Source organism: Paroedura picta, chromosome 11 (assembly GCF_049243985.1).
Source record: "Paroedura picta isolate Pp20150507F chromosome 11, Ppicta_v3.0, whole genome shotgun sequence".
In the NCBI taxonomy this organism is placed as follows: domain Eukaryota; kingdom Metazoa; phylum Chordata; class Lepidosauria; order Squamata; family Gekkonidae; genus Paroedura; species Paroedura picta.
Genome location: NC_135379.1, coordinates 38401632 through 38415165, shown reverse-complemented (window position 1 = coordinate 38415165; position 13534 = coordinate 38401632). Strand labels below are relative to the sequence as shown.

Sequence of the window (13534 nt, the reverse complement as noted above, 5' to 3'; positions counted from 1 at the left end):
AGAAAAGCGGCATATAAGAACCAAGTCTTCTTCTTCAATTAAAAGTCTTTCTTTAGACATTCTCCCTATTCTTTATATGGTTAAGTATTTGGAATGCTGCTTTTGTGAACGTTTTGATTACAATGATTCTTATATAGTCATAATTTTCCATTTCTCAGAAACAAGTTTGTTGCAAATGTATTATATTTTGGGACGATGTTGAACAGATTGTATAAGACCGTGAGAGGTTTTGTGAAGTTTGCTAGCAATATACTAACTAAGAAGGAATTAAAAGCTAGTTATTGAATTCAGTTTCTTGTTTCAGTTTCAAAGTGCAATTGAACTGTTTATTTTGTCACATTGGTTTTAAAGCTACAATATATGTATACAATTCCTTAAACATTTTGTCATTTATGAACAGCATTGTAAAGAAAAAGGAGACTGGGCAAAACTGGGAACTGTGTACATCCATGTGAAGAGAGATAGTGAAAATGTTGATGATCGTGAAAAGTATTCGCTGTTCGTTACTGACATCCTGATCAATGCCGTGAAGGAAGGAAGGCCAGGTGTTCCTTTTTGTGAATTTGCAGCTGCAGGTATAGCTTGTATAAAAATTACAAATTGTTCATTGAGCAGTTATTTTTAGAATGGAGGAGGGGTGCATACTGAAGCATAAATCATCCAAAGGCTACATTGCCCTTTATTACTGGTAGTCTGCCTGGGCTTTATCCCCAGCCAGGAAATCACTTGGTGGTAGTGATGGAAGGAGTCAGGATCCTTCATAAATTCTGATTCTTTGCCTGCTTTATTCCATTCATAGAATCATAGAGTTGGATGGCACCTCCAGGGTCCTCTAATCCAGGGGTAGTCAACCTGTGGTCTTCCAGATGTCCATGGAGTACCGATTACCATGACCATTTGCTGTAAGGGGCTCATGGGAATTGTAGTCCATGGACATCTGGCGGGCCACAGGTTGACTACCCCTGCTCTAATCCAACTCCCCTGCAGAATGCAGGATGCTGATCATTTAAAAATCCAGGGGAAACTCCTTTCAATTAGGCCATGACTGTTGGGAAGAAACCAACATTTGCCCTGCCTAAAGTCTCTATGAGATACCAGCAACAGCTGATACAGCCTCCACCTTGTTGATGTCAGTGGTGTGATGAAACCTCATGCAATACGAAACCAACCATGGCCAAAATACTTACTCCCAGATTTACTCCTGCACCTGTAAAAGGAATATTTGAGGGACTGTTGCTGTGGCACATTGTTGCTGCCATAACTAATATATAATCTCTCTACAAATGATGTGGTGGTTGTTATTCTGAAAATAGTTGGATTGTGGTTAAGGCATCACAGGCTGTATTGGAGATCTCAAAGAGCTTGAGAGCGCCCCAGGGTCTAAAAGAAATCCTTTCAATTTTAAAAGTGGAAAATAACCTCAAAATTATTGTTACATTGGCTCTGACATTAGAATACTGTCTAACAAGAGGAATACTTGAAAGGCATGACACAAAGAAGGATAATAGTACAAAGAAGGATCTGCTTTTGTGATGACCTCTAGTTTTGTAGTGCTAAAAAAGTCACCTTGTCCTCATGAGTTTTGTATGATTTGATCTAATTTACAAGTTCTGGCTTGCAGTATTTGCTCTTTAAAGCTGGCCCTATCTTAAGAGAAAAGCAGCCATGCCTTTTAGCCTCCAGAACTAAAAAAAATATGGATCCAAAACATTTAATAAAATGAGCCTTCCTTATAAACTCAGACATGCAACTAAAGGTAAAGGTATCCCCTGTGCAAGCACCGAGTCATGTCTGACCCTTGGGGTGACACCCTCCAGCGTTTTCTTGGCAGACTCAATACGGGGTGGTTTGCCAGTGCCTTCCCCAGTCATTACCGTTTACCCCCCAGCAAGCTGGGTACTCATTTTACCGACCTTGGAAGGATGGAAGGCTGAGTCAACCTTGAGCCAGCTGCTGGGATCGAACTCCCAGCCTCATGGTCAGAGCTTCAGACAGCATGTTGGCTGCCTTACCACCCTGCGCTACAAGAGGCAACTATAAAGCAGCTAATTCAGACATAAGCCTAACACCAGCCCAAAGCCAAATAAACATATTTTCCCCCCTTAACACCAGTAGCAAGTGTTCTAAATATCCCCCCCCCCCCAGGGATCACGTTTGGCACAGAAAAGAACTTTCTAGTCTGAAACTCTTCTCCTTTGATGGCGAGGGAACTCAGAAAGGGGTCTTTGATGCAGATCTTACTGAATAGGCATGTTTGTACAACAAGAGGAAGTCCTTCATCTATTCTAGACCAAGCGAACCGGAGTGGTGCCATAGCTAGATGGTCGGAATAGGATCTGGGAGACCCAGGTTCAAGTACCCACTCTGCCATGTGAGCTCACTGGGTGACCTTGGGCACCCTATGACAAAAAAATAGGGTTATTGTGAGTTTAACATGGAGAGAAGGAGAATCACAGAAACCATTTTGGATCCCTATTGGAGAGAAGGACAGGATATAAGATGAAATGAGGGTTCAGCACAAGGAACTTTGTAGTTTCAAGTAACTGGTTTTACAAATATATAAACCATTCATGAAAAATATTTTCAAAAAAGCAACACCTAGTGACCTTGTTTTGTTTTGTTTCTCCTTCTAGTAAATGCAGAGCTACGGCATAATGAAGCAGACAAAACATTATTGGGAAGGATTGGTATCAGTGTTTTATATGCTTATTATAAAATACATCTATGGCTAAAGGTACTTTAGTAAACTACAGTTATAGCTGAAAGTTCTACATTGAAAAAAAGTAGCCATTACTCTTGAGATGTGACCACTTGAGATTTGGCCCCAGTGCGCAAAACTTTTAAAAATACACTTTAAGGCTGTTTCTGCATGGTAAGGATCCTTGGTGCTGCAGAGGCATGCATATTAATTAATTAAAATATTGGCAGTGGAGCCTCTAAATGTAGGAGGAATTTGGTGTCCCAGCATAACAGATGCAGGGTTAGAAGATGTATATACTACTTATAGTCTTCATATAAGCAGGTCAACAGGTCAAATTTTCTGCGTTTTTCCTACATCCTTTGGGATATTTGTGATTAGTAATGTGTTATATTTTATCTAAGGAAAGTATTTTTGGGATTGTGCAGGTATGTTTCTATGATGTTTGCATGTGCATGCAATGAGTTTTATAACATTTGATGCTTTTCTTAGCATATCCTTGCTCTTAAAATTCAATCCCACTGTTTTTTCCATTCAGTTATGCCCAGCTTTCTTCCTTACCACAGCCCCTGTCTCACATGGCTTTTGCCCTCATCATAATCTTTTTGAGTTTTCAAAGGGGGTCCTTCCTTCGGTTATCCTAGGGGGTAGCTGTGTTTGTCTCTTGCAGCCAAAATAAACTGTAATCTCGTGGCAGCTTAAAGACGTAAAAATATTTTATTTCAGCATCAGCAATTGTGGGCTCTATACCAGAAAAAATGTATGCTGCCATGACATTGTATTGCTTTTCAAAGTGCCTCTAAGCTCCTGTTTGTTAAAGTCTATATTTGCATATGCTGATGCTTTAGGATGTTGCTAATCTCATGCAAATTTAATGTGACTCAGAATAATGCTACTGGACTGTACTTATAAAACATTTCATTTATGAAACTAGCAGTCAGAGATTCTAATTTCTGAAGGAGAGATTGAGAATCATGTTGGAAGTAGATATCCATGTTGGAACTTATTACTTTATGGGATGGACATTAGGTCCTTAAATTATCCTTTTGTATGTCAAAAGAGCTGTGATGACAAGATCACCATACTTTCCCTACCCTAATGTGTGTACCTCCCAAAATTATTCCCAGATAGCTTTGCTCAACCTTTGATCTCCGGAAGAAAACAAAAAATGTATCTTGCCAGGCTTGCAATTTTGACTTAAGGAGAGGGAGAAACTGACCAAAAGCTGTAAACCTAGACACAGTTGCTGAGTTTGAATAATTTTAATATCAGAACAAACTCTTGTCTTCATATGAAGCAAAATAGAAATTTTGGGCACAATCTAGTAAAGTTAGGCAATTTTAATTCCCCTTAGCTTAGATGGGCAAAGTTTAAACACATGTATGAAGCCAGTGGGGTAAAGGCACTTAACTATGGTTGAAGCTTTCTCAGATGTAGAAAAAAATGTACAAATATATCTTGACAGAAACAGTAATTTGAAATAATGGTGTGCTGAGATATTGCCAAGACAAGAAACTTTTGTATTACATCACAGATAACACTGTGGGCCATTTTGCACGGGGATCTTTGTTGCAAATTGGTCACTGAATGAAAAATCGCCATTTAAAATAGTGGAATTCGTCGTTTTGCACACCTGGCTTTGTAGTGGAATCAGTTGCGTTTTTTAGCGTTTCCCACAGGCTTCCGGTCTCGGCAGAAATCGCTAGAAAGGAAGCGCTATTGCCAAGCTCGTCCCGCCCCTGGCCGTCAAGCAGCCAATGGGCAGCCGTTAGCATGCTCCCAAACAGCCCCTTTCCCTTTAAGAAAGGTTTTTTAAAAAAAAACAGACCCATAGCAACGAATCTGTGTAGATTCGTTGCTACGGAGAGACCCATCCAGCTGCCTAATGTGAGCTGTCGTTTGATTGTATGATCGTTTGCACGCTGCCTCGAGTGATAAAAAAAAATCCCCCCCCCCTTCTCACGGGCTCGATTTTCGGCTGAATTTATGTGTAAAAAATAAAGGGACTTTATTTCAGCAAACGGGCTTTTAAGTGGTTTGTGCTTAGTGACTAAAGGTGAAGGACTGAAGCCAGGGAAGCCTCTAAACAGAAAGAGGCTCGCCGGTGCGTTTATCCCCGCTCGCTCCGAGAAAAAAAAATGGCGATCGCTTCGCCGGAAGTTTGGAGTAGAGAGCCAGGGGGAGGGACTTTGAAGAACCAGCAACAATGGTAACGCACAGGTCTTTAGCGCTAGTGTTGCAGATTGGTTGCAGGAGTGTATCGCTATCCGGAGGGTGAATCCACTTTTCTGGATTCCCCTGAAAGCGCCACAACGAAGCGCTTTTGGCGGATCGGTTTCAGGATTGTTGCAGATTGTCTACGACGTCGTGGGTTATGGCAAATTAGTAGCGTTTCCAATTAGCAACCATTGTGCTATTTTGAAGCCGTGCGAAATGGCCCTGTATATTCTTAAGGGAAACAACTGATGTTATAGTAATTTTCATTGTATGTCCTGCTTTGCCCCTTTTATCTTAGGCCAGAAAGGTACTGGACACACTTCATGCTTTACAGATACATTTCACATATTTGAAAGGGCTTATTGGGCCAGAGCGATCTGCACCACGATGTGAAATTGTTAATATAGCTGTGGAAGTCTTTCTCAACAGTGGGAGCCTGGATGGGGCAGTGTGGATACTGAAAGGCAAGTTGCTGGGTTTTAACAAATGTAATGAGGCTTGCAATTTCATTGTGTGTTTAGATTTAATAGCAATTCCATAAGGTTGCTTACACATTTGTAGCTGAAGCAGATGCTAAAAAATGCACCCGCTTTCTGTTTCTCATTGCTGACCTAGGTTTGGAAAATAGTTAAAATACATTGAAAAGACTATAGTTAAAAGGAAGTGGGGGGAACAACTCAGTCATTCAGAGAAACCCATATAATGTAATGGGTGGTGTGTCTGATCTAAATAGGTTGGTCCTAATAAATGTTGCATATGCAAGGATTTCATTCTTGAGTTTGGTCTCAATGGAGCCAGGAAATACAGGTTTAAATCTCCATTTTGTGATCAATAGCTGTCTGTCAAACTGTCTCCTAAGGTGGTTGTGAAAACTATTGTGGAGACCCTAGATTATTTGGAAGAATAAAAGACTGGTACTGAATGTTCGAAATGAATAAAAGGCTGGTATTGCATGTATTTTATGTTTGTTGGGTGGAGGAGTGTTGGGTCCAGGACACTTCTAGAAAAGAAAAAGGTCTTTCCAGTGTTTTCCTAATCAGTTACGATTCAGTGAGATTAATTCACAATTCAGTGGGATTAGTGCTATATAGTATGCAAAGTACCATGTGCACATGTCCCCTTGACATATTTTAAGGTAGTATTAATCTCTCTAGAATCAGAATGGGTGATCAACACACTGTCATGGCCTTGTGACAGAATAGATGTCCTGAATAGACATAACCTGCTGTGTAAGATAGCATCTGAGTACATCACTAAAAACCGTTGCAGAGAAGCATTTGAAGTCTTGCGAAATCTGCCAGGCTTTCAGAATTCTTGTGGTAAGTGCTATTTTATGTTTTCAGTAGCTAGTGAGTCTGTATGGCTTTCATTCAGCTGTCACTTTGACTAATGCTAAAACAGGATGATATTATTTTTATGTTGCAATTGCTTGTCCTGGATTGGTTTATTTCATTAGATGGAATTTGGCAATTACGTTCCTTCCTCCGCTTCTAACTTTATCTCTACTTTCTTGAAGTTTATAGAATTAGGAAGAATTGGGAAGTAACATTCATACATTTTCTAGAAGCCAACAAAACAGCACACACTTGACAACACCTTGAACAAGATACGGAGAACAAAGGCAGAAAAACCCTTTGAATGGCAGTAAAGTGTATGTGATGGACTGTTGCTTCACTGCCACTGATAGAGGGGGTTTCTGCCTCTGTTCCCTCTATCATGTCTTGTTCTCAAGTCCCATCCGTTAGAAAGGCAAGCAGCCCTTCAAGGGGAGGAGCGTCTCCACAAGAAAACTGATGTCTGAAAGGGCAGATGACATACTCCAATGGGTTCTTAAAAGAACTCAAATGTGAAACTGTTGCTTATAACTTGTTGCTTATAACTTATAACAAGTACTTATAACTTGTTAAAATCAGCTACCAGGTTGGATGCTGGGAACTAGCAAATCTCACCCCAATTTTAAAAAACTGATCCAGAGGGAATCCTAGAAATTATACACTAGTTAGTCTAACATCTATTCCAGGTAAATTAGTTGAAGTGTTATTAAAGGAGATTATTAAGCACATTTAAGAACAAAATCTGCTGAGGGGAAATCATGGCTTCTGCAAAGGGAAGTCCTGATTCCGCTACCTCTTGGGGGTTCTTGGAGCAAGTTAACAAGCAGGTGTCTGACTAGGAATCTGCAAAACTTAGGTTTGAATCCTCCCTCTGCCATGGAAGGTTGCTGGGTGACCTCGGGTCAGTCATGTACTGTCGGCCTGGCCTACCTCACCAAGTTGTTGTGAGGATAAAAAAGAATGGGAGAATGATGGAAGCAGCTTTGGGTCCTCATTGGGGAGGAAGGTGGGATGTAATAAATGCATAATAAAATATCAGTGTGGAAACCAGTGCTGTTTAATTTGTTTATAAATTATTTAGAATTGGGGCTGAGCAGTGCAAGAGGTTGTGAAGATCTCTTTAAATTGGGTGAATAGGCAAGAATGTGTCAAATGCAGTTAAATGTGAATAAGTGTAGCATATTGGAACAAGAGATCCTAATTTTAAATATGTATGTAAATTATGTCTGAACTAACTGGGACCAGCATTGAAAGAGATCTTGGAGCTCTGGTGATACTTGCTTTTCCTGTCCTGTATTACACTGCTAGTAGAACTTAAGAACAAGATCTGAATTCAGTAGCACCTTAGAGACCCATACGTTTTCCAGGTATAAACATTTGACACTCAAAGCTCTCTTGGTTGCTGTTATTAAGAAGCACAGAAGGATAAGAACTTGGGGGATCAGGGAAGCTCCACAGGGCAGAGACAGAAGTTAGAAGAACAGCTGGGGACACCCATTCAAGGGAATGGTGCCCAAAGTTCAGTAATCAATCAAGTTTACCTGAAGTGGGTGCCAGCTTCTTAGTATTGAGGGCAGAACTGGAAGCCAACGTGGTATAATGAGTCCTCAACAGAAAATCAGGGCACAAATCTGCTCAGCCATGAAGTCTGCTGAGTTGCTCTGGGGCATACTGGCTAGCTTAATGTATAAGCCCCAGGTGAGTAAGGAGGGAAATGGGATCTTCCCATGTACATTGCCCTAAATTCCTTAAGGAGAAGGAAAGATGAAAGTGTGATAAATTCACTAGTTCTGTATACCAGAATGGGAAGTACTGTTTTATTGCAGAGCCAGTTTGGTGTAGGGGTTAGGAGTGTGGACTTCTAATCTGGTGAGCCAGGTTCAATTCTGCACTCCCTCACATGCTGCCAACTGGGTGACCGTGGGCTCGCCACAGCACTGATAAAGCTGTTCTGACCGAGCAGTGATATCAGGGCTCTCTCAGCCTCACCTACCTCACAGGGTGTCTGTTGTGGGGAGAGGAAAGGTGACTGTAAGCCATTTTGAGGCTCCTTTGAGTAAAGAAAAGCGGCATATAAGAACCAACTCTTCTTCTTCTATATCTTTGTATTTTTCACCAAAACTTGCTTCCATTTAGCATGTATAATGACATGAAAATATGTAGTGTGTACGTACATGCAGTCCTTCAACACATCAGTGATGTGTCCAGAAATCAAATAATATCCCAAGTACAAGGAACAAGACTTTGTTGTGATCCATTCATGAGGATTCATGAAGTGTCTGAAGGAAATAACTTCATGATAGAGTGCAAACTGTATGCTGTAGTTGCTGCTGTAGTTTCTGCCATTATGTTTTAAAACCAGGAGTTTTTTCTTAGAAAAATACTCATTGGTGTTACTTATGGAATGATCTCCATAACTGGTGCATTTCAGTGTTAACATGTTTACATCATTAACATGATTTCCTCTTGCAGATAGTCTGGATGTGTCCCAGTACAGCTTTCTGTTTAACAAACTTTTAGGAGCTAGTACAGAAAGCAAGAGCCTTGTAATATCTTCAGCTGTAATAGATTTTATGCTTGCGAAGAACATCCCTGTTGACTTTGAATTACTTAGAGCATTCATCACAGCACTGGGAAGAAGTAATCTTTGGCTTAAAGCAAGGACATACTATAAAAGTAAGATCTGTTTAAAACAATGCTTACTACCCTGAGTGATTTGAAAAACCTTACTTTAAAAAAAGCTGAGATTGCAGTGTGATCTACAGTTGTGCATAGATAGCTATCAGTATTGAAGGATATTGCACCTATTATGATGTTGATGACCTAGTTGAGTGTTCTAAAGTAACAACTACTGAGATAGGGTGGAATATAAGTTCCAATATAAATAAATAATAAAGTGACTGAACCACTGAAAAACAATATCTATTGTGATAGATTTTTTGCGATTAATTTGTTAAGGGTTTTTATGGCTTCTTCTAGGAAGCATTTCATATACATGACATTGCCCGACAGACCCATATGTTTTCACCTGCCCTTTTAGATTAGATCTACTGTCTGATCAAAGTTGAAGAGAGGAAGAGACCAAATGGCACATTATGAAAAAGCAAGGAAGTTACTCCTATTTCCATCTGCTAAGAACATTAAATTAGCTGCTAAGATAAAACTGTTCTGTGTTCACTAGAAGCCCATGTCCTTCAGTGATAGAAAAAATTAAGTTTCTATTCTAAAATCGCTTAAATATTTTAGAAGACTTATATCCCAACCCTTGTATATTAGTCAGAGACATCAAGGTAGCCAAAAACAGACTACTATAAAAACAAAAAGTAAATTACATCATATTTTAAAAGAGATTTAATTGAAAACAGATGTGTGGTGTTGAGGTAGTACAACATTGACTTTTCCTTTCACTATTTTCCTAATTTTTAGGTGCTTCAGCATTGGGTTGCTACCCACCCCTGGAAGGAAACCTGTACCGTAAGCTTCTCTTGATTCCATCTTATGTAACGGAGGTTGAGATGCTGTTAGCAATTGAAATCTTTTTGGTTTCAAACGCTAGTAGTATACAGAGTCCTGGTGCTTCTAATCAGATACTTCAAATAGTATTGAAGAGGTTAGTACGAGACCTGAACATGTGATTGGCAATGTCCCAATGACGTCTTGTTGCTTGTGTGTCAGTTTGCGTAACCCACTGAAAACAATCTTGTAAAATGAATTTACACTAGCACTTTGTATGAAGGCAATAATGTGATAGATGCATAAGGATTTGGGGGGGGACACCCAAGAACACCAGCATTTTAAGAGTGAGCTAGTCATTTTGATTGACAGTAAAATGACTGTACATGCCTTAGCACAATTGCAGTAGTAAGCATAAAAGGCCTGCTATACTGGAAAGCTTGAAGGTTGCCATTGCCAATTAACTCTCCCAGTAAGGTGTAGTCTAAGCACTTCCTTTTGTCTATCTTACATGAAAGATGCTTACCGAGGGAGCCACATACAGATAGTACTTCAGGATACAAATGGCAAGACATCTTGGTGGTAATATAACCTGCTACGCTAAATATGCAGCAGTTCCTTTAAACTTTAGCTTCCATTAAATGGAAGCGCTCCGTCATTTGCATGACTTGTTTGTACAGCCTCAGATTGTACATCATAAAAACAAATGCTGCAATCAATTTGTCCAGGACGGTGTTTACACCTCTAGACTACTGTGTTCATGCACAATTCTTGACTCATGAAAACTTATTCTTCAAGAAATCCATTAACCTTTAAGGTGCCACAATACTTTTTTGTCTTGGTGCTCACAGTAACCTTCTCCTCAGCAATCTTACTGCCAATAGACTTGTCAGATTCAGGTGGGTAGACATGTTGGTCTGAAGTAACAGAACAGATTTTACATCCAAAGTTACTGATAGGCTGTGTTGTTCCGTTGAAAATTGTATAATGTTAGAGTGTTATAATGTTCCATGTAAAGTTATGCAGTGTTCTGTGTAAACCGCCCAGAGCTGTAAAGCAACGGCCCCCAACCTTTTTCTGGCCGGGGATTAGTCTGTGAGGGGGGGGGGAGGGCCGATCGATCCCAGTGCAGCGAGCACCGTGCTGCGGGGGGGGAGAGGTAGGCACAGGCACCAGCGGGCACAAACGCAGGCGCAGAGCTTGAATAAAACTGTATTGGTCTTAAAGGTGTCATTGGATGCAAGACTTGTCAGGGTTAGTGCTCATTGCTAGTATCCCTCTCTTCCTTTCTAGTCATTTTTTAGTACTTAATGGTAAGTGCTGAACTAGACATTAAAATATTCTGAACTACGAATGATTTATCATCCGCAGCAAATACCCAGTTATGTGAGGCAGGGGAGGGGAAAATACAGTACTAGGTGATATAATACATTTTACCAGCAAGACAAGGCAGCTAAAGCATGTTTTAGGCAGTGCCTAGTTCTTCCTTCAGCTGCTGATACGTCACAAAAACTTTCTAAAGTGTTTTAATTTGAGAGAGACAAGAACAATTCATTCCTTTGAATCATTTAGTCCCTGCTAACTAAGAAGGTTGTGTTGCATTAGTTAAAATTTGTTTTTAGCTGTTTTCACAAATATGGATTTTAGAGAACAAGATCTACCATTCCGAAAGATTGACAAATAAGAACATTGACACACAGGTCCTCATTTTTGTGACTCTGAAAAATCTCTTGCAGATGCGAAAGCAACAGTGTGCGAACCAAAGATGACTATCAAAGTGCCGTGGAAAGGTTAATTCAAGCTACTCAATTAGCTACACCAAAGCTTTTCTTAAAGCATTTGACTGTAAACGTTAACCAGGAGGAAGTTTATAGTTTGGAACATTCATGGGTACTTAAATGGTTGAAAGAGAATATGAAATGGGCAGGGAAAGTTTGGCTTTTTCCGTAGTCATTGGTGTAAAAACTTCAGTTAAAGTTAATCGTTCAGCAAAATGAATCAATAAATGCAAATTCTGTTGTGTTCAGTGTCTTGTATTTTATTTCTATACTTTGACCTTTCAAGTTCTAACACTTGCATAGATGACAGTTTTAACAGTATCTTGGCAATGCATAAGCAGTGTCTGAAAGGAGCCCCCCTCCCCATTTAACGTCACCATGTATATTTGTATGATTCTATCAGGAAATCTGATACTGGCACACTGCTAATGATAACACGGCATAAAATATAGAATTAAAAAGGCTTTTGTCATGGCATCTTTGTCCTAATAGTAAGCATGCAAAACATATAGCCAACTCTAGATAATTTAACCTCTTTTCATCATTTGGTAAAGATAAATTGGTAGCAGGAACTGAGGCACTGCTGGCTGAAATCTCAGTTCTTTTATGAATTTGCTAATCTCAGATTAGCCCTACCCCTCCTCTATAATATAGATTACATCAGCGGTCGGCAATCTTCCGGCTGCCATGGCCTGCTGCTTCTGAGTAAGGGGAGAGGGCGGCCCAGGGCCCCGCACACGCGTGGCAGCCCCAGCACAAAAGCGCATGTGCGGACTTGCCGCATGCGCGTTTGCGTCTGGTGGCGCAAACGTGCACGTGCGGCAGAACTGCAGCGTGTGCACATTTGTGGTCCCGCCGGACACAAACACGCATGCGCGGCAGTCCGCACGTGTGCATTTGCGCCGCCCGCGGCTCCCTCTCCTCGCACCACCAGGCTGCCAGCAAATCGGCCGCCAAAGCAAGAAGGTTGAAGGTTGCAAGAAGGCTGCCGGGGCCGCAAGCTAATTGGCCGCTTTGGCAGCCAATTTGCTTGCGGCCTGGCGAGCTTCTCGCTGCGGGGAGGGGGGAGGGGGGAGGGGGGGAGGAGTCAAGGCCTTTGCGGCCTGGCGCCAGGCCACATGGCCCAGGGGTTGGGGACCATTGGATTACATAATTGAGCTACCTTGCAGAATTGTTGTTGGATCATAGAATATTTATGTGTTCAATGCGCCTTATACATAATATGCGAAAACCATCCTGTTAAGTCTCATACACAAAGGAAATTGGTCTCTAACAACTATATTTTATGTAGCCTATGCCCATTTTCACTGCTAGGTGAGATCTTTTAGACACCATTGAAGTTATACTACTTTTTGGATTATTTGGAGATTTTACCAAGATATTAGTTATGGGCATTTCCACACATCGAAAAAAATAGTGTTACACTAGTGTAATGGCGTAGCACTAAATATTAGCGCACACCTCCAGCCATTCCTCACCTTGCTGTCTCGCTTCCATCTGCCACCTTTTCACACTCCTTACACTTCACATTGACTGCTGGAAATGGTGGAAGAGAGCAGCGTGCTTTACACACAACTCTCTTCCACCTGTCAATCAATCGTGGCAACAATTTGTCAAAACATTTCAATGGTACTTCAAAAGTATGTTAACCTGCAGCAAAGTAAAGTGGAAGGTCAGTCAAATTTATTCCTACATAAGCTTAGGTGAATTAGATCTCACTGTGCAAGTTGCATGCTATGAAATGCGAACTTTTCACAAAGATTTTATACCAATGGAAGGGGCTGAAATCACAATGTTGAAAAAAATGAATCCATGCATGAAGGACCCCCAGAGCTGTGGCTGAAAGTTCCAGGCCAGTCTCAAAGGTGATGCTGCTGGGCTGGGGGGCTGAGGTTGACAATCATTGCTTAGGGCTACCAGTCAGCTTAAAGGCAGAAGAGAGCATGCTTGGCCCTACCGTGTATCACCTTGCTCCCAAAGGAAACTGGGGTTAAGCACTGGCTTGGAAATAGCGGTAGGTTTCTAGGACTGGAGGCTTGCCCTGGAGCGTGGTC

General features: G+C 41.0%; 1 protein-coding gene across 3 annotated transcripts in view; it reads left to right on the top strand.

Annotated features, from left to right (window-relative positions):
- TOPAZ1 (testis and ovary specific TOPAZ 1) overlaps positions 1 to 12127 on the top strand; it is a 43425-nt gene extending 31298 nt beyond the window's left edge. For 2 of the 3 annotated variants that reach the window (XM_077302989.1, XM_077302988.1), the window contains exons 14-20: positions 401 to 575; positions 2634 to 2734; positions 5214 to 5379; positions 6070 to 6234; positions 8722 to 8925; positions 9676 to 9859; positions 11439 to 12127. In XM_077302989.1, coding sequence (XP_077159104.1) covers positions 401 to 575; positions 2634 to 2734; positions 5214 to 5379; positions 6070 to 6234; positions 8722 to 8925; positions 9676 to 9859; positions 11439 to 11652 — 1209 coding nt within the window. In that variant the 3' untranslated portion in view covers positions 11653 to 12127. The remainder of the gene's footprint in view (positions 1 to 400; positions 576 to 2633; positions 2735 to 5213; positions 5380 to 6069; positions 6235 to 8721; positions 8926 to 9675; positions 9860 to 11438) is intronic. The other variant, XM_077302990.1, reaches the window with a different exon arrangement.
- Positions 12128 to 13534: the final 1407 nt, after the last annotated feature.